The 19,822-nt window shown below is 52.3% G+C and overlaps 1 protein-coding gene across 1 annotated transcript; it reads right to left on the reverse strand.

The window, feature by feature from the left end:
* Positions 1-213: 213 nt before the first annotated feature.
* polr2d (RNA polymerase II subunit D) lies at positions 214-18,717 on the reverse strand. The gene is made up of 4 exons (XM_072474882.1): positions 18,577-18,717; positions 15,593-15,773; positions 8,862-8,957; positions 214-665 (listed from the first exon to the last, which is right to left on the reverse strand). Exons 1-4 carry the CDS (start codon positions 18,647-18,649, stop codon positions 587-589), a joined length of 429 nt encoding a protein of 142 aa, XP_072330983.1. The 5' UTR covers positions 18,650-18,717; the 3' UTR covers positions 214-586.
* Positions 18,718-19,822: the final 1,105 nt, after the last annotated feature.

The following is a 19,822-nucleotide window of genomic DNA, read 5'->3' on the forward strand; positions in this document are numbered from 1 at the left end:
TTAACGGGCAATTTAATGTGGCCAATCCACCTGCCCTGCACATCTTTGGGTTGTGGGGGTGAGACCCGCGCAGACACGGGGAGAATGTGCAAACTCCACACGGTCAATTACCCAGAGCCGGGATCAAACCCGGGTCCTCTGTGGCGTGAGGCAGCAGTGCTAACCACTGCATCACCGTTTCTTTTGAACAGAATCAAACCTCAACTGGATCCGCCATGTGCATCCTCACTTTAATAAAACAATAAGGAGATAATGTCCCATGAGAATTAAAGGTTTCAGTTTGCCAAAAGTGAAGACAAATCTGACATAGAAAATATCCAACATCTAGACATCTGAATCAGAAAAGAAGATTTTTCCTTCTGGTGATTCCACAGTGTATGGAATGTGCTACTGATTGATTCTGGATTCGAAACTAATCCAAAGATTTATCAGGTTTTTTGAAGTCACTAGCCTGGTTGAGCTTCAGCCCATCCATTGCCTCTTCGCCATCACTCTTTGTACAAGTAGTCCATGGCAATGGGGAGCATCAGCGCCAATGTTCAGTGGATGAGCATCAGGGAGAGCTGTGGTGTAGAAGAAGCTGGTGCTAATACTGAAAGCTTCTTTTGGTCTGAATATCATCAAGGATCTGCTGGAGCTCCTCATCCTCAAATCTACCTTCCAAGCTGAAATTCAAGAATGGGAGAATGGTGGGGGTTAAGACGGTGAAAAAGGAAGACATGAATATACTGCAAACACCACCACAGGTAGTACAACAAAACCATCTATTCCACAAGCATATCTAAACTTGCCAGACCCTGAAGAAACAGATCCAATGGAGCGCAAACAGGATTAATGACACAGACCCATTGGTTTCAAGCTCAGTATAGTCCAGTCATAGAATGAGCATTTATTTGTTCTGGTAGAACTACAGATGGAAGCTACCCTAAATGGTTCAGTAAACCAAAGAAACATGTAGCATGTTATTGAGGCACAGAGTTTGATACTGGGTTTGACCCTCACTTTGTGATGATTGAGCTTATCTCAGCCAAGAGGAAGCGCCTGGAGGCTGCAACTGAGGGGGAGCAGGGCAGCAAATTAGCAAAAATGGTTAGCACTGTGGTTTCACAGCGCCAGGGTCCCAGGTTCGATTCCCCGCTGGGTCACTGTCTGTGCGGAGTCTGCACGTTCTCCCTGTGTCTAGGTGGGTTTCCTCCGGGTGCTCCGGTTTCCTCCCACAGTCCAAAGATGTGCAGGTTAGCTGGATTGGCCATGATGAATTGCCCTTAGTGACCAAAAAGGTTAGGAGGGGTTATTGGGTTACGGGGATAGGGTGGAAGTGAGGGCTTAAAGTGGGTCGGTGCAGATTCGATGGGCTGAATGGACTCCTTCGGCACTGTATGTTCTAAGTAATGCGTTCCTACACGTATTACAGTAACCCACCTAGGAGAGAGGGCATTGTTGAGTTCAGGTGGGGACATAATTAAGATGAAGACTGACCACTCAAGCAGAGCACAGAAGCTGTTGCAACGAAGTGTACAAATCAATGACCGAGGTGGGGAGTAAAAATGATTTCAAGGCAAAGGGTCAATCAGGAATTAGTGCAGTGGGACATGTCTCTTTGGTGATGAGAGTTGACTCAAAACTAAATCCCCTCACTGCTTTATTACTCTGGAGCTGGCTGATTTATGTTCTTTTAAGTTGGTCTAACTCTGAAAATTGAGATGATCAAGTGGCCTCAATTAACTGCAACCACTGTAAACATTTTTAAAAAAAATTTAGAGTACCCAATTCATTTTTTCCAATTAAAGGGCAATTTAGTGTGGCCAATCCACCTACCCTGCACATCTGTGGGTTGTGGGGGTGAAACCCACGCAAACACGGGGAGAATGTGCAAACTCCACACGGACAGTGACCCAGAGCCGGGATCAAATCTGGGACCTCAGCGCCGAGAGGCAGCAATGCTAACCACTGCGCCACCATGCTGCCCTCAACCACTGTAAACTTGACCGACCACACGGACAGTAACCCAGAGCTGGGATCGAAGCTGGGTCCTCGGCGCTGTGAGGCAGCAGTGCTAATTACTGCGTCACCATGTCACCCCAATACTGGCCTCTAAAGAGCTAGTGGGGAAAGCACCAGATTCTGAAAGCATCTGCCTATCTTTTTTAAAAAATAATTTTTATTAAAGGTTTTCATAAAATACCAATATCAAAATAAGAAAAAAGAAACCAACAGGGTTAAGTACAAAACACAATCTAAAAAAGCAACCCCCCAAACCCCTGTACATAAATAATAAATTAACATTAGCACCCCGACTTAACACAATAGGTGTATACACCGCCTCAGACCCTCAAGTGTAAATAACATAAACAAAAATAAAGTAACCCCCCCCCCCCCCCCCCCCCCGCCGCTGCCATTGACCAATGTCTATCGTTCTGCCAGAAAGTCTAATAACGGTTGCCACCGCCTAAAGAACCCTTGTACCGACCCTCTCAAGGCGAATTTCACCCTCTCCAATTTAATGAACCCTGCCATATCGCTGATCCAGGATTCCACGCTTGGGGGCCTCGCATCTTTCCAATGAAAGAGAATCCTTCGCCGGGCTACCAGGGACGCAAAGGCCAGAATTCAGGCCTCTTTCGCCTCCTGCACTCCCGGCTCCTCTACCACCCCAAATATTGCGAGCACCCAGCCCGGTTGACCCTGGATCCTACCACCCTCGACACCATCCTCGCTACGCCCTTCCAAAATTCCTCCAGCGCTGGGCATGCCCAGAACACATGGGTGTGATTTGCTGGGTTCCCTGAGCACCTAACACACCTGTCCTCACCCCCAAAGAACCGGCTCATCCTTGTCCCGGTCATGTGTGCCCTGTGCAGCACCTTAAACTGTATGAGGCTGAGCCTCGCGCACGAAGAGGAAGAATTCACCCTCCCTAGGGCATCTGCCCACGTCCCCTCTTCGATCTTCTCTCCCAACTCCTCCTCTCACTTACCTTTCAACTCCACCACCGAGGCCTCCTCCTCCTCCTGCATCACCTGGTAAGTTTCCGAGATCCCCGCCCCGAGAGCACCCTGTCCTGTACTGTGTGTGGCAGTAGCCGCGGAAATTCCACCACCTGCCGTCTGGCAAACGCCCTTACCTGTAAGTACCTGAAAGTGTTCCCCAGGGGGGAGCCCGTACTTCTCCTCCAGCTCACCCAAGCTCGCGAACTTTCCGTCCACAAACAGATCCCCCAACTTTCGTATCCCTGCCCTGTGCCACCCCGAAAACCCTCCACTTGTTCTTCCTGGGGCGAACTGGTGGTTCCCCCGTAATAGGGTCCACGCCGAGGCCCCAACTTCCCCCCTATGCTGCCTCCACTGCCCCCAAATTTTGAGGGCCACCACCACGACCGGGCTCGTGGTATACCTCCTTGGAGGGAGCTGCAGCGGCACCGTTGCCAGCGCCCCCAGACTCGTACCCACACAGGACGCCGTCTCCAGCCTCTTCCATGCAGCACCCTCCCCCTTCATCACCCACTTGCGCACCATCGTCGCATTGGTGGCCCAGTAGTACCCACGGAGGTTGGGCAGCGCCAGCCCCCCCCCCCCCCCCGATCTCTACTTCGCTCCAGGAACACCCTTCTCACCCCCGGAGTCCCTCGCGCCCACACAAACCCCATTATACTCCTGTTAACCCGCCTGAAATAAGCCTTCGGGATAAACACGGGGAGGCACTGGAACAGGAACAAAAACCTTGGGAGCACCGCCATTTTGATTGACTGCACCCTAACCGTCAAGAACAGCGGCAATGCGTCCCACCTCTTGAACTCCTCCTCCATTTGCTCCACCAGCCTTGTAAAGTTAAGCCTATGCAGGGCCCCCCAGCTCCTGGCCACCTGGACCCCCAAATATCTGAAGCTCCTCTCTGCCCTTTTTAGTGGGAGCTCGCCAATCTCCCTCTCCTGGTCCCCTAGCTGAACTACGAACAGCTCGCTCTTCCCCATATTGAGCTTGTACCCCGAAAAGTCCCCGAATTCCCTAAGGATCCTCATTACCTCTGGCATTCGTCCCACCGGGTCCGCCAGATACAGCAGCAGGTCGTCCGCATAAAGTGACACCCTATGCTCCTCCCACCCCGCACCAACCCCCTCCAGTTCCTCGACTCTCTCAGTGCCATAGCCAGGGGTTCACTCGCCAGTGCGAAGAGCAGGGGGGACAAGGGACACTCTGTCTCGTCCCTCGGTGCAACCTAAAGTACTCGGACCGCCTCCTATTTTTGGCCACACTCGCCATCGGGACCTCATACAACAGCCTAACCCACCTGACAAAACCCTCCCCAAACCCGAACCTCTTCAGCGCCTCCCACAGGTACCCCCACTCTACCCTATCGAAGGCTTTCTCAGCGTCCATCGCCACCACTATCTCCGCCTCCCCCTCCCTCGCCAGCATCATGATAACGTTCAAAAGCCTCCGCACATTCACGTTCAACTGTCCCCCCTTCACAAACCCCGTCTGGTCTTCATGGATGATCTGCGGAACACAATCCTCAATCCTCGTGGCTAAGATCTTCGCCAGCACCTTGGCACCTACATTTAGCAACAAAATCGGTCTGTAAGACCCACATTGCAGGGGATCCTTGTCCCGCTTCAGGATCAAGGAGATCACTGCCCGGGACATCGTCACGGGTAAAGCCCACCCCTCCCTTGCCTAATTAAAGGTCCTAACTAACAGCGGGCCCAACAGGTCCATATATTTTTTATAGAACTTGACCGGGAAACCGTCCGGCCCCGGGGCCTTCCCCGCCTGCATGCTTCCTATCTCTTTGATCAGCTCCTCCAGCCCAATCGGGGCCCCCAGTCCCGCCACCAGTCCCTCTTCCACCTTTGGAAACCTCAATTGGTCCAGGAAACGGCCCATCCCTCCCTCCTCCCGTGGGGGCTCGGATCGGTACAATCCCTCGTAGAAGTCCCTGAAGACCCCATTGATGCCAACCCCACTCCGCACCACGCTCCCTCCCCTGTCCTTAACTCCCCCAATCTCCCTAGCTGCTTCCCAAGCTGATGCGCCAGCATCCGGCTTGCCTTTTCCACATACCCGTAGACCGCCCCCTGGGCCTTCCTCCAGTGCACCTCCGCCTTCCTGGTGGTCACCAGGTCGAATTCGGCCTGGAGGCTGCGCCTCTTCCTCAACAATCCTTCCTCAGGCTCTTCCGCATACCTCCTGTCTACCCTCACTATCTCCCCCACCAGCCTCTCCCTCTCCTCCCACTCCCTGTGGGCCCTAATGGAGATCAGCTCTCCCCTCACCACCGCCTTCAGTGCCTCCCATACATCCCCACTCGGACCTCCCGTTGTCGTTGGTCTCCAAGTACCTCTCTATACTTCCTCGGACCCGCTCGCTCACCTCCTCGTCCGCCAACAGCCCCACCTCCAAGCTCCACAGCGGGCGCTGGTCCCTCTCCTCCCCCATCTCCAAGTCCACCCAATGCGGGGCGTGGTCTGAAATGGCTATTGCCGAATACCCGGTATCCTCTACTCTCGCTATCAGCGCCCTACTCAAAATGAAAAAGTCGATTCGAGAATAAGCCTTATGGACATGTGAGAAGAATGAAAATTCCCTAGCACCCGACCTTGCAAATCTCCAAGGGTCCACCCCTCCCATTTGATCCATAAATCCACTCAGCACTCTAGCCGCTGCCGGCTTCCTACCCGTCCTAGACCTGGAGCAATCCAGTGCCGGATCCAACACCGTGTTAAAGTCTCCCCCCATTATCAGTCGCCCCACTTCCAAGTCTGGCATCCGACCTAACATACGCCGCATAAAACCCGCATCGTCCCAGTTTGGAGCATACACATTGACCAGTACCACCCTCTCTCCCTGCAACTTACCACTTACCATTATGTACCAACCGCCATTATCTGCCACAATGCTCGACGCCTCGAAAGACACCTTCTTTCCCACCAAGATCGCCAGCCCTCGATTTTTGGCATCGAGTCCCGAGTGAAACACCTAACCTACCCACCCTTTCCTCAGTCTTACCTGGTCCGCCACCTTCAGGTGTGTCTCCTGGAGCATAACCACATCTGCCTTGAGCCCCTCCAGGTGCGCGAACACGCGGGCCCGCTTAACCGGCTCATTTAGTCCCCTTACATTCCAGGTTATCAGCCGGATCAGGGGCTACCCCCCCCCCCGTGGGAAACAATCCTAGCTTCCCTGCCCCGGCCCTGCCACCCCCCCCCCCCCAGTCTTCGGCGCGGGAATAAAGCCCGCGCTCTCCACCTACCAGGCCCCGCCACCAACCAAAACCGTGCCCAGCCCGCCCCATCCACCTCCCCAACCCAAAAGAGAAAAACACAGAGAAAAAGAAACCCAAAACAATGCAAAGCATCCCCCCCCCCCCCCCGAAACACAAAATAGGCATAACATATCCACCGCAGTCCCCGATCGCCCATCCCGACCCTCAGTCTATGTCCAGCTTCTCGGCCTGAACAAAGGCTCATGCCTCCTCCGGAGACTCAAAATAATGGTGCCGGTCCTTGTAGGTAACCCACAATCGCGCTGGCTGCAACATGCCAAACTTCACCCCCTTCCTGTGCAGCACCGCCTTCACTCGATTGTACCCGGCCCTCCTCTTCGCCACCTCTGCACTCCAGTCCTGGTATATTCGAACCTCTGCGTTCTCCCACCTGCTGCTCCTCTCCTTCTTGGCCCACCTGAGCACACACTCACGATCGACGAACCAATGGAACCGCACCAGCACCGCCCGCGGAGGCTCATTAGCCTTGGGCCTCCTCGCCAACACTGTATGGGCCCCTTCCAGCTCCAGAGGCCCCTGGAAGGACCCCGCTCCCATCAGCGAGTTCAACATGGTGACCACATAGGCCCCCACGTCCGGCCCCTCCAGCCCCTCCGGGAGGCCCAGAATCCGCAGATTCTTCCGCCTCGACCGATTCTCCATCTCCTCGAACCGCTCCTGCCATTTCTTGTGGAGCGCCTCGACCTTTACCGCCAGGCCTAAGATCTCATCCTCATTGTCAGAGATCTTTTGTCGAGCCTCTTGGATCGCCACCCCTTGGGCCGTCTGTGTCTCCAGCAGCTTATCAATAGAAGCTTTCATCGGCTCTAGCAGGTCCGTTTTAATCTCTGAGGCAGCGCTGGATACCATCCTGTTGCTCCTCCGCCCACTGCCTCCACGCTGCCTGGTCTCCGCCCGCCACCATTTTGACCTTCTTCCCTCCCTTCTTCGGGTCCACCACCACCTTTTTTGTCGCCCCGTTCCTAGTTAAAGCCATATACTGACGGGGAGCTGTTATTAACTCTTTCCCACACCGGGAAACGTCAGAAAAGTGCCCTTGGGGGATGTGAAAAGAGCCCAAATGTCAGTTTTTGTGGGAGCCGCCAAATGTGCGACTTAGCTCCGCATAGCTGCAATCGGAAGTCTCGAGAGGGAATCCTTTTGGCAGTGTTCGCTTCACCAATCTGCCCCAAAAAGTCTGTGGAAACTCCTGAAAAAGGTCTGAGTCCGTTCCAGACGGGTGCTGCCGAATCCGCGACCTACTACTCCATGGCCGCCACCGGAAGCCTTGTCCCCTCTTCTTCAATGGCCTTGGTGAGATCTTTTCACAGTTGTTCCCTCTTCTGCTAGAATTCACCTTTAATAAAGGCCCTCAAGTCAGCTTGAAGCCTTTCAGCTTGCCCTTCCCCTGCCTGCATGCTGGAAGAGGCTTTTGTCTTTCCTGCAGCTCCAGCCAAATCTTTTACTGTTTCTGCCGGGTCTGGTAACCAAGAGGCATACCATTCCTGGGGGACACTGTCGGGGGAATGTTGCAGTCTTCTTCCCACACCGGGAAACGTCAAAAAAATTCCGCTGGGGGCCTTGTAAAGAGCCCAAAAGTCCGTTCCAAGCGGGAGCTGCCGAACATGCGACTTAGCTCTGCATAGCCGCACCCGGAAGTCGCATCTGCCTATCTAAAAGCGAAGCAAACTCGGAGTTTGCTGCTGGCACAGAGAAGACAATGTGACCAATGACAAGGTTCCATCAGCTTGTGGATCATGGAATGATCATATGCCTTGTCGTGGAACCGCAAACATAGAACATGCAGTGCAGAAGGCCATTCCGCCCATTGAATCTGCATCGACCCACTTGAACCCTCACTTCCACCCTATCCCCGTAACCCAATAACCCCTGCTAACCTTTTTGGTCACTAAGAGCAATTTATCATGGTCAATCCACCTAACCTGTACGTCTTTGGACTGTGGGAGGAAACCGGAGGAAACCCACGCAGACATGGGGAGAACGTGCAGACTCCACACAGACAGTGACCCAGCGGGGAATCGAATCTGGGACCCTGGCACTGTGAAGCCGCAGTGCTATCCACTTGTGCCACACCTAAAAATTCCATCACCTGCTGTGGTGGGATTCGAACCCGGGTCCCCAGATCATTATCCTGTCACCTGTCTCTGGATTGTCTCTGGTTTACTAGCCCACTATGCCATCGCCTCCCCTTAATGCATTAATTATCAATGGGCTTTCCAGGGATTTTACTCTGGAAAATAAAAGTTTGGCACAACACAATGTATTTTACCTGGCAGAAAATGGCCTCAAGCAACAGGTTTTCAAAGTCTGCGCTATAGTTCATGACTTATCGAACTTTTAAAGCGAAGCATAATCACAAGTTTAAATTGTGTCCCGAGATGAAAGATAGTTAATATGCCAATGGAAAACTATAAATCATAAGCAATTTATGAATCTGTCTTGGCAATCAACAAACACCTTGCATCCTTTTGCTGGGTTATCTTCAATTCCTTTTGGCTTTCATTGGCAATAACCCAGTTATTGGAAAATAACATTAAAGCATTACGAAAGTCACCATCTCAGACAGATAGGGCACTGACCTGGGAATGAGAGCTTTGGCCTCCTCGGCCGTTTCAGGACACAGGTTGGCCAGACTGGCCAGCTCAAATTTGTGCAATTTCTTCTGTAGCAGCAGACTACAAGAGGAAACGGGAGTTATACTTCAAATAAAACCAACACGTGAATTCACACACAACTCAATCTCTCCACAATAACCCCTTGCCTCCTTTGGACTCTACACAACCTCATTTCCACTGAGCAGAAACGTCCTCTGTGGATTTTGCAGATTAATTTGTCTGGCTGATTGGCACACATGTTTCCCCATTGCCTCGCAACAACAGAGAGAGGATGGGTACTGTGGCATCTGACAGCGTCAACCGGGAACAAGTTTGTAAGATGACTGACATACATAGACAGAAAATGGTTTGATATGATATGTATTATTAAAGGAAAATTACACTTCATCGTTCTTTATTTTTTTTTTCGTAAACAATTTTATTAAGACATTTTGGCACAATAAACAACAACAATATAAAACAGTGTGCAAAAAAAATTATAGTGCAAGACAACCAGCTCCCCTCCTACAAGGACCAACTACCCCCCCAATCTACGTTACCCTAACCCTCCCCCGCTGACGATTAATTTTCCGTGAAGAAGTCAATAAATGGTTGCCACCTCCGGGCGAACCCTGACAGTGACCCTCTCAAAGCGAACTTAATTTCCTCAAGCACTAGAAAGCTCGCCATATCCGATAGGCAGGCCTCCGACTTCAGAGGTTTTGAGTCCCTCCAAGCCAACAGAATTTGTCGCTGGGCTACCAGGGAAGGAAAGGCCAAAACGTCAGCCTCTCTCTCCTCCTGGACTCCCGGTCCTCCAAAACCCCCAAAATAGCCACCTCTGGACTCATCACCACCCCTGTTTTCAGTACCCGGGACATAACAACCGCGAACCCCTGCCAGTACCCCCTGAGTTTTGGGCATGCCCAAAACATGTGGACACTCCTGAACATCTGACGCACCTGTCCTCCAATCTGAAAAATTTGCTAATCCGGGCCACTGTCTTTTGGCCCGGTGAACGACCTTGAATTGAATCAGGCTGAGCCTGGCGCATGTTGCGGTCACATTTACTCTACGCCTCCGCCCATAAGCCCTCTTCCATCTCACCCCCGAGCTCCTCTTCCCACTTAAGCTTCAGCTCCTTTGTCTGTGTCTCCTCTGCTCCCATAAGTTCCTTATATATATCCGAGACCCATTCCTCCCCCACCCATCCACTGGACACTACCCTATCCTAAATCCCCCCCAAGTGGCAGGCGTGGGAAAGATGGAATCTGTCTGCGTAGAAAGTCGCACACCTGCAGGTACCGGAACTCATCCCCTCTCGCCAGCCCAAATTTCTCCTCTAATGCCCTCATGCTCGGGAAGCTCCCTTCCAAGAACAAATCCCCCATCCTCTCAATCCCAGCCCTCCGCCATGCTCGGAACCCACCGTCCATATTCCCCGGGGCAAACCGGTGATTGTTGCAAATTGGGGATCAAACCGATGCTCCCACTACCCCCATGTGCCTTCTCCATTGGCCCCAGATCTGCAAAGTCGCCACCACTATAGGGCTGGTGGAGTACCGTGCCGGAGGGAGCGGCAGGGGGCGCCATGACCAGGGTTGCCAAACTGGTGCCCCTGCACAAAGCGGCCTCCATTCGCCCCCAAACCGACCCCGCATTCCCCATCTACTTCCTTATCCTAGCTATGTTGGCCGCCCAGTAGTAGTTACTAAAGTTTGGCAGCGCTAGCACCCCTTTCCCTCAAGCATCAATCTCCGCACCCGCGGGGACTTCCCCGCCCACACAAATCCCATAATCATTTTATTGACCTTCTTGAAAAAAAGACTGCGGAATGAAAATGGGGAGACACTGGAAGACGAACAGGAATCTCGGGAGGATTGTCATTTTAACCGTCTGCACTCTCCCCACTAGTGTCAGTGGGAGCGCATCCCACCTCCGGAACTCAGCCCTCATTTGCTCCACCAACCGAGATAAGTTCAACTTGTGCAGACGGCCCCAGTCCCACACCACCTGTATCCCCAAGTATCTAATGCTTTCCCCTACTAGCCTGAACGGCAGCCCCCTCAACCTACCCTCCTGGCCCCTTGCCTGGACTACAAACAACTCACTCTTTGCCATGTTCAGTTTGTACCCTGAGAACTGGCCAAATTCCTTCAGGATCCCCATGATTGCATCCATCCCAGCCACTGGATCCGTGATGTATAAGAGCAGGTCGTCGCATTCTTTACCGGCCCGTTTAACCTTCTGATGTTCCAGGTGATCAGCCTGGTTGAGGAGCATCGTGACCCCCCCCCCCCACGATCAGCCATCTCCTTTCTTGGGGCCGCCCCCAGCGCCTATGTCGCGCTTCCCCCGGCCTGCCTTCTGGCAGCCCCCACCTCCGACCTCCTCCATGATCCCGCACCCAAGTCCCTCCCTCGTCAGCAGAACAACTACCCCATCTCCCCTCCCTAGCAACAACACCCTGTAACCTAACCCCTGCCATTAACTAACTAAATACACACACCCCCACCTGGCTTCCGTAGATCAGCTCACCCAGCTAGCCTGGCGACTCCGGCGCCAACAAGTCTCCCATCTATTGTTCCCTCTGACCCATCCCCCTGCCCATCAACACCACTTCTTCAAACCAGCCATCCTCGAGCAATTGCTCTGAAAAGAAACAAACAAAACAAGAAACAAAGAAAACCCAACGCTAGTGCAAATCGAATAAAACAGAATAAGTAATAGGCACTTCGAACCACCCCGATCCGAACATAAAAAGCCCCCAGCACCATATACCTTAACTACCCTCTTTTTCCAACAAAAACTCAAATACAGGAGAGACAAAGAAAAACCAGGGGAAAAAAAAGAACATAGCACCAGAAAAAAGTGTAAACATCGCTCAATGTCTTTTTAACACAAGTCCAAAAAGTCCTCAGTTCGGCACCAGCCCTTCTCTCTTGGCGAAGTCCATCACATCCTCGGGCTCCTCAAAGTATTGGTGCCATCCCTCATGTGTGACCCACAGGCGCACCAGCCCAAACTTCACCTGCTTCTTAAAAAAAATCTCTTTGACGTGCCTGTAGCCTGCCCTTCTTCTGGCAACCTCCACGCTCAGTCCTGGTAGATGCGCAAGACACTGTTATTCCAATGGCAGGTCCGCATGCGCTTGGCCCACTGTAGCACCCGCTCCTTGTCCAGGAACCTGTGAAACCGGACCACTATCACTCGCGAGGGGGGGGGCTCCCCCCGCTCGCGGCTGCCTCGCCAGCGCCCTGTCCACTTCCACCAGGCGAGGGAAGACATCATCCCCCAACAGCTTCTGGAACATGCCCGCCACATATGCTGCGGCAACCTCTCCCTCAGCCCCCTCCGGGAGACCAACCATTCACAAATTCTGCCGACGAGACCTATTTTTCAGGTCCTCCACCTTTCCCAGGAGCCTTTTTTGTTGATCCTTGAGCCTCTCCATCTCCGCCTCCACCACCATTTGGTGATCCTCCTGCTCCTCCAGTGCCTTTTCTAGCTTCTGGATCGTCCGATCCTGGGCATCCAGCCTGTGCTCCAGGCGCTCAATAGATTTCTGAATCGGGTCTAAACTGTCCCACTTCAACGCGGTAAAGCTCTCTTGGATGACCTTCAACAGATGCTCCGTTGTTGGCTGGGCTGTCTGCGCCGGGGTCCAGACATCGGCCAGATTGTCCTCAGCAGCAGCTTCTACACTGCCCTTGCTTGCCCACTTCATCAGCTGTTTGCGATTCTTTCTGCTTCTTAATTCCATACACCTATGTCTGGAGTCAGTGCCTGAGTGCCTATGCCTTCCGATCCAGTACTCAAAAGTACAAAAAAGTCAGGGAAAAAGGTCCAAAAGTCCGCCTGGATCGAGAGCCACCAAACGTGCGACTCACTCCTTCCTAGCCCCACCGGAAGTCATCGTTCTTTATTCTTTCATGGCATGTGATTTGACTGTTGCCCATCCATAATTACTCTTAAATGGAGTGTCTTGCTTGGCCATTTTAGAGGGCAGTTAAGAGTCAACCACATTGCTGTGTCTGGAGTAGACCTATCTTTTACCCCGAAAAACCTGCTCATCCTAGCCGCTGTCATGTGGCTGGTTAAGAATGGGCAGATTACCTTTTTTGAAAAAAATATTTTTATGAAGGTATTTGAAAACTTTTATAAAAGTAACATAGACAATGACATCAACATGGTATAATAAACATTCTTTATTTTCTTGAGACTGAGAAACCCAGCCATGTCTCTAACCCAGGTCTCTACACTCGGGGGCTTCGAGTCCCTCCACATTAATAAGATCCGTCTCCAGGCTACCAGGGAGGCAAAGGCCAAGACGTCAGCTTCTTTCGCCCCCTGAACTCCTGGCTCTTCCGACACTCCAAAGATCGCTACCTCCGGACTCCGCACCACCCGTGTTTTTAGCACCGTGGACATTGCCTTAGCAAAATCCTGCCAAAACCTCCAAGCTTCGGGCATGCCCAAAACATGTGGACGTGATTTGCTGGGTTTCCCGCGCACACCTATCTTCTACCCCGAAAAACCTGCTCATCCTAGCCGGTCATGTGTGCCCGGTGGACTACCTTAAATTGTATCAGGCTGAGCCTGGCACATGATGAGGAGGTATTAACCCTGCTTAGGGCATCCGCCCATAGACCCGCCTCTATCTCTCCTCCTAGCTCGCCCTCCTACTTGCCCTTAAGCTCCTCCACCAGAGTTTCCTCCGCCTCCGAAAGCTCCTGGTAAATATCTGAAACCTTCCCCTCTCCCACCCAGGTGCTGGAGACTATTCTATCCTGTATCCCCCGTGGCGGCAGCAGCGGAAAGGCCGGCACCTGCTTTCTCAGGAAGACTTGCACCTGCAAATACCTAAACCCGTTCCCTGCTGGCAATTCAAATTTATCATCCAAGGCTTTCAAGCTGGGAATGCTCCCATCTATAAATAGATCCCCCACCCTTCTAATTCCTGCCCTTTGCCAACTCCGGAACCCACCATCTAGCCTACACGGTACAAACCTATGATTATTATAAATCGGGGCCCAAACCGATGCTCCCTCCACTCTCTTATATCTCCTCCACTGCCCCCAGATTCTCAGAGCCGCCACCACCACCGGACTTGTGGAGTATCGGCCAGCGAGAACGGAAGAGATGCCGTTATCAGTGCTCCCAAACTGGTGTCTTTGCATGACGCCGCCTCCATCCGCTCCCATGCCGACCCCTCCCCCACTACCCACTACCTAATCATGGCAATATTAGCCGCCCAGTAGTAATTGCAGAAGTTCGGCAGCGCCAACCCACCCTTCCACCGGCTGAACTCCAGCAACACTTTCTTCACTCGCGTGGTTTTACCCGCCCACACAAAGCCCGAAATAACCTTATTCACCCGCTTGAAAAAGGCCTTTGGGATGAAGGTGGGGAGGCACTGAAAGACAACCAGAAATCTGGGGAGGACCGTCATTATGGGCAGATTTCCTAAAGGACATGAGGGAACCAGATGGTTCAAACGATAATCAATTGATGAGAGTTGGCATGGCTACCATTACAAAGACTAGCATTATTTTTCAGATTTATTGAATTTAAATTCCACTAGTTGCTGTTCATTTGCCTGGCTCTCTGGTTTAGTAGTCCAGCGACATTGCCACTGCACCATTATCTCCCCCACAACGATGAGGGATTCCTCTGGACTTAGAAGCTGGAACCACAAAGAGATCGGGAGAAGAAATAAGGGTTTATCTTGAGTAAGCACAGAGAAGCTGGAGCAAGAATTGATTGGCATACATGTGTTCTTGTTTCGCAGTCATAAATAAGATTATTGGTAAGAGACAAACTGCTTTAGGGATAATAAACAAATCACTGAGGCAAGTAACTAAATGTCACTAGATACCAAGGAACATTTCCTCGTGAATCTCAGTTGCTCAGTGGTTGATTCTAGGGTATAAATGTAAGAGCATGCTCGTCTACGTGGGCAGTTTGAACTTACAGGACCAGTGGTCAACGTCAGGGCATCCAAAGTTTCATCCTGAGGTCTAGCTGCTGATAAGTAATAATAATAATCTTTTATTGTCACAAGTTGGCTTATATTGACACCACAATGAAGTTACCGTGAAAAGCCCCTAGTTGCCACATTCCGGCGCCAGTTCGGGTACAGGGAGGGAGAATTCAGAATGTTCAAATTACCTAACAGCACGTCTTTCGGGACTTGTGGGAGGAAACCCACAGACACGGGGAGAACGTGCAGACTCTGCACAGACAGTGACCCAAGCCGGGAATCGAACCTGGGATCCTGGTGATGTGAAGCAATAGTGCTAACCACTGTGCTGCACAGATTATCGGTTTATAAAATTCTACAGCTTGTGGCCCATCATGTCTATGCCAACTCTATGAAGGAGTTATCCGATTAGTTCTCGTTTCCATGCTCTTTTCTAAGGCCATGTTATTCTTTTTCCTCTTCAAGTATATTTATTCCATGACCTTTTGATGGTTTCATGTCATTACAATGACTGATGGATCAATGCGAAGGAAGGCAAAGGCCTTCCTTTCTTAAAGCCTTGACTTTGCTAGCCCTACATACTTAGGCAGAAGCCAACATCAAACAGGATAATTCTATATGGAAATCACCCCTCCCCAGAGAAGATATACTTAGTCCATTTGACACTTCTGCCTGTAATTTGCAGTATGAACATTGTGGTTCACTGAACAATTGAAAATCCACATGTACTGACCTCCTAACACTGGCGATAGTCTCCCTGTTTTTAAAACGGCTGAATCTGGCTGTGTAGTTTAATGTTTTCATGAAGACCTCAGAGAGCTCCTGTTCGTCCTCTGCACTCTCATTCTGCTGCTTCCTGTGCTCCAGCAGCATGTGGACCTCAGAGTTCAACAGGGTCTCGGAGCTTTCAAATTCTGAGAACACAAAAACCATCCAACTGAAACCATTCCTTCACTCAGCTGTCCCACAATAACTCTCCTAACAAACCACTTCCGTGAATGGTCCTCTGGTAGAGTGCTGGAGCCCCAATAACTAGCACCGGGCATCAGGTTTACAGCTTCTGTTCCTGTGTCCAGTTAAACACGCACAAGAACAGTGTTGTACACAGGTTAAGGGGGGTACAATCAAAGGATGAAGTCATCAGATCACACACATGCCCCCAACACCGCCCACCCGCCATCCCCTCCCAACTCTCCCATTGAGTGTTTGCTGGGCAACAGGTGAGACATACACTTGGGAATGGGCAGAAAGCAATTCATAAACGTTTTTTAAAAAGTAAACAAGACTTTTCTTAAACTTAAAGGGGCATGAAAGTGGCGTGATGACACTGGCTACATTGCCACATTATTTTCTATTTTGAACACTGCGGCCAGATGCCTGCATCATGTTTTACCTGACATTTTTTTTAAAAACTTCAATTGTGAATGGACCAAATTAAAACACAAAGTGCGGGTCAATCAGCTGGAAATGAAAACGGTCTGAGGGAGAGAAAGAAGAATTTTTATCATGTCCAGGGATGGTACACAATTTTCTTCACATTGTTCATTGCCAGATCATTCCATCCGTCTGCTGTCAAGTCCACACTGGCAAGAGATTTAAGGAGAATGAACGTTCAGAACTGTATCTGACATGAATAAAGGCAAGTGCTGGGCTCGTTAAAATCACCATTCTGGATGAGGTGCTTTATTGGATCTCAGTATTAGCACAGGCACCCAAGTTTAGCAGGGATAGTTCCCAGTCAGTGGGGAGGGGGTTGCTGAGGGGGAGATGGAGCTTCTCGGGAAAGGAAAGTGGTGTTGGTGATGTGACAAAGAGGTTGCAAGGGAGCGTCAGTGGGGAGGGGATGGGGCAGAGGGTGCGCCAACTTCTCTCTCGCTACCACTCCATCCCCCAAAGTCCACCTTCCCCCTTGCTCCCCACCCTCCACCAAAATCTTCCCCTTACCCCAAAAAAATGCCGCTCGATTGCCCCTTCACTTAAAAGATTCCCCCACTCCCTCTTCACCCCAAAATCCACCCGCTCCCCATTCACCCCCAAAAGCCCCCCTCCCTTCCCCCCAAAAGCCCTCCACTTCCCCATCGCTACCAAAAGCCCACACCACTCGCTTTTGCCCCTATAAGTCCCCCCCAGCTCCACTTTGCCCCCAAAGGCCCCCCGGGCTTCCCCTTTGCCCCCAAAGGCCCCCCGGGCTTCCCCTTTGCCCCCAAAGGCCCCCCGGGCTTCCCCTTTGCCCCCAAAGCTCCCCGCTTCCCCTATGTCCCCAAAAGCTCCCAAAAGCATCCCCACTCCCCCTTTGCCCCAACCACCTCCAAAAGCCCCACCTGCTCCCCCTTTGCTCCCAAAAGCCCATTCCCCCATATTTCCCCTCGCACCCACCCTCAAATCCCCCTCGCTCCCCCGCCAGACCCATACTCGCTCCCCCCCTGCCAGACCCCGCCTCACTCCCCCCTGCCAGACCCCTCTTCGCTCCCCGCCCTGCCAGACCCCTCCTCGCTCTGCCAGACCCCTCCTCGCTTCCGCCCCCCCCCCCCAGCAAGAACACTGCTCGCTCCTCCCCCCCCTAGACCCTACCTCGGTTCCCCCCCCCCAGACTCCCCTTGCTACCCCCCCGCCAGACCTCCCTTGCTTACCCCCCCTGCCAGGTCCCCCTTGCTCACCCCCCCCAGACCCCCCCTTGCTGCCCCCACGCCAGACCACCCTTGGTACACCCCCCCCACCTGACCCCCTCCTTGCTCTCCCAACGCCAGACCCCCCCCAGCTCCCTCCACCTGGTAGACCTCCCTTGCTCCCCCCGCCAGACCCCCCTTGCTCCCCCCACCCTGCCAGACCCCCCTTGCTCCCCCACCCTGCCAGACCCCCCTTGCTCCCCCCACCCCGCCAGACCCCCTTGCTCCCCCTCCAGACCCCTTTGCTCCCCACGCCAGACCCCACTTGCTTCCTCCCCTCCCCTGACCCCACTTACTCCCTCCCCGCCAGACCCCCTTGCTCCCCCCGCCAGACCCCCCTTGCTCCCCCCCACCAAACCCCCCTTGCTACCCCTCCCGCCAGACCCCCTTGCTCCCCCCCGCCAGACCCCCTTGCTCCCCCCGCCAGACCCCCCTTGCTACCCCTCCCGCCAGACCCCCCTTGCTACCCCCCCGACAGACCCCCCTTGCTGATCCCTCCCCCCTCATTCCCACCCACCTTGCCCCCAAACCCCCTCATTCCCCCCACCTTGCCCCAAACCTCCTTATTCCCCCTTCCTTTCCCCCAAACCCCCTCATTCCCCCTTCCTTTCCCCCAAACCCCCTCATCTCCCTGACCTTTCCCCAAATTGCCCCGCTCATAGAATTAAATCCCCTAAAGACCCTACAGCGCTGAAGGAGGCCATTCAGGCCATCAAGCCTGCACCGACCCACTGAAAAAATACTCTACACAGGCCCAATCACCCACCCTATTCCCATACCACCACCTAACATTTGGACACTAAGGGCAATTTATCATGGCCAACTCACCTAACCTGCCCATCTTTGGACTGTGTGAGGAAACCGGAGCACCCGGAGAAAACCCCCTCACTGCCCCTTTCCCCCCAAACCCCCTCGTTCCCCCAAATGCCCCCACTCCACCTTCCCCTAAGTCCCCCCTCGCTCCCCGTCACTTCCTCCCCAAAATCCCCCTCGCTCTCCGTCACCCCCTCTCGCCTCCCTCCGCCGGCTACCTCCCTTTGTCCCTCCGTACCTTTAGGAAACACCAGCTGGGAAGCGTCCTCCTCCACATCTCCGACCCGTGCTTCACTCCCGCAAGCCGCCATTGTTGGCCCTCGCTGACCCGGAAACAGACCCAGTGCGGGAGACGCATGCGGATTAGCTCAATGCAGCCTTTCAGTCGCCATTTTTGATACTGGCGGAACCTGGTTGCGGAATGGACTGAGGACAGTACAGTGTTGCCTGGAACTTACATTCTTCCTCTTCCTCTATTGGAATGAGGAGCGCAACCTGTTTCATGATTCTAAATGACTGTGTAGCTTGAGTCCATGAGGAAGGATAAAGTTTATTTTTGCATGGGTAATCTATCAAAATCCCGGGTTTTGGAGATGGTATTGAAAAGATTTAGGAAATTTGTTGCAAGGATAAAGGACCTTCACTTAGATTGGAGAGCACTGTAAGAAGTCTTACAACACCAGGTTAAAGTCCAACAGGTTTGTTTCTAATCACTAGCTTTCAGAGCACAGCTCCTTCCTCAGGTGAATGAAGAGGTGTTGTTGTAAGACTTCTTACTGTGCTCACCCCAGTCCAACGCCGACAGCTCCACATCTTAGATTGGAGAAACTGAGGTTTGTTCTCCTTCGAGAAAGTTGGAAGGAGATTTGATCGAGATAATAACATAAGCTTATTGTCACAAGTAGGATTCAATAAAGTTACTGTGAAAAGCCCCTAGTGTCCACATTCCAGCACCAGTTCGGGGAGGCCGGTATGCATTGTTCTGCATTGCAAGCAAGCTATTTAGTCAACGGTGCTAAACCAGTCCTGTTGAAAATCGTGAGGTGTTTAGACAAAGCAGATGCGGAGAAATTGTTCCCTTTTGGTGAAAGGGTTGAGAACCAGACAACAACTGATCCAAGATGATTGGCAGAAGAACATGGGGAAGAACATTTTTATGCAGCAAGTGGTTAGGATCAGGAATGCACCTGAGAGTGGTGGAGGCAAATTTAATCGTGGCTTACAAAAGGAAACTGGACATGAAGGGAGACATTTTGCAAAGCAGGGGGGAAGGGCAGAGGTGTGGGATTAAGTCAATTGCTCTTACAGTGAGCCAACACAGACTTGACAGGCTGAATGGTCCCTTTCTATGCTGTAAACATTCTATGACAGGCTCCCAACTTAACAGTGTCGAAGAACAAAGAAAAGTACAGCACAGGAACAGGCCCTTCGGCCCTCCAAGCCTGCGCCGACCATACTAAACTAAAATCTTCTACACTTCCGGG

This window comes from Scyliorhinus torazame, chromosome 14 (genome assembly GCF_047496885.1).
Source record: "Scyliorhinus torazame isolate Kashiwa2021f chromosome 14, sScyTor2.1, whole genome shotgun sequence".
Lineage (NCBI taxonomy): Eukaryota > Metazoa > Chordata > Chondrichthyes > Carcharhiniformes > Scyliorhinidae > Scyliorhinus > Scyliorhinus torazame.

What these genes read in the sequence shown, in the direction of transcription:
- polr2d (XM_072474882.1), bottom strand. Translation starts at nt 18,649, where the DNA reads ATGGCGGCTTGCGGGAGTGAAGCACGGGTCGGAGATGTGGAGGAGGAC. An exon ending in CCAGCTGGTGTTTCCTAAAG is followed by an intron (nt 15,774 to 18,576) that starts GTACGGAGGGAC and finishes TTGTGTTCTCAG; the next exon opens with AATTTGAAAGCTCCGAGACC. An exon ending in ACTATCGCCAGTGTTAGGAG is followed by an intron (nt 8,958 to 15,592) that starts GTCAGTACATGT and finishes TTCCTCTTGTAG; the next exon opens with TCTGCTGCTACAGAAGAAAT.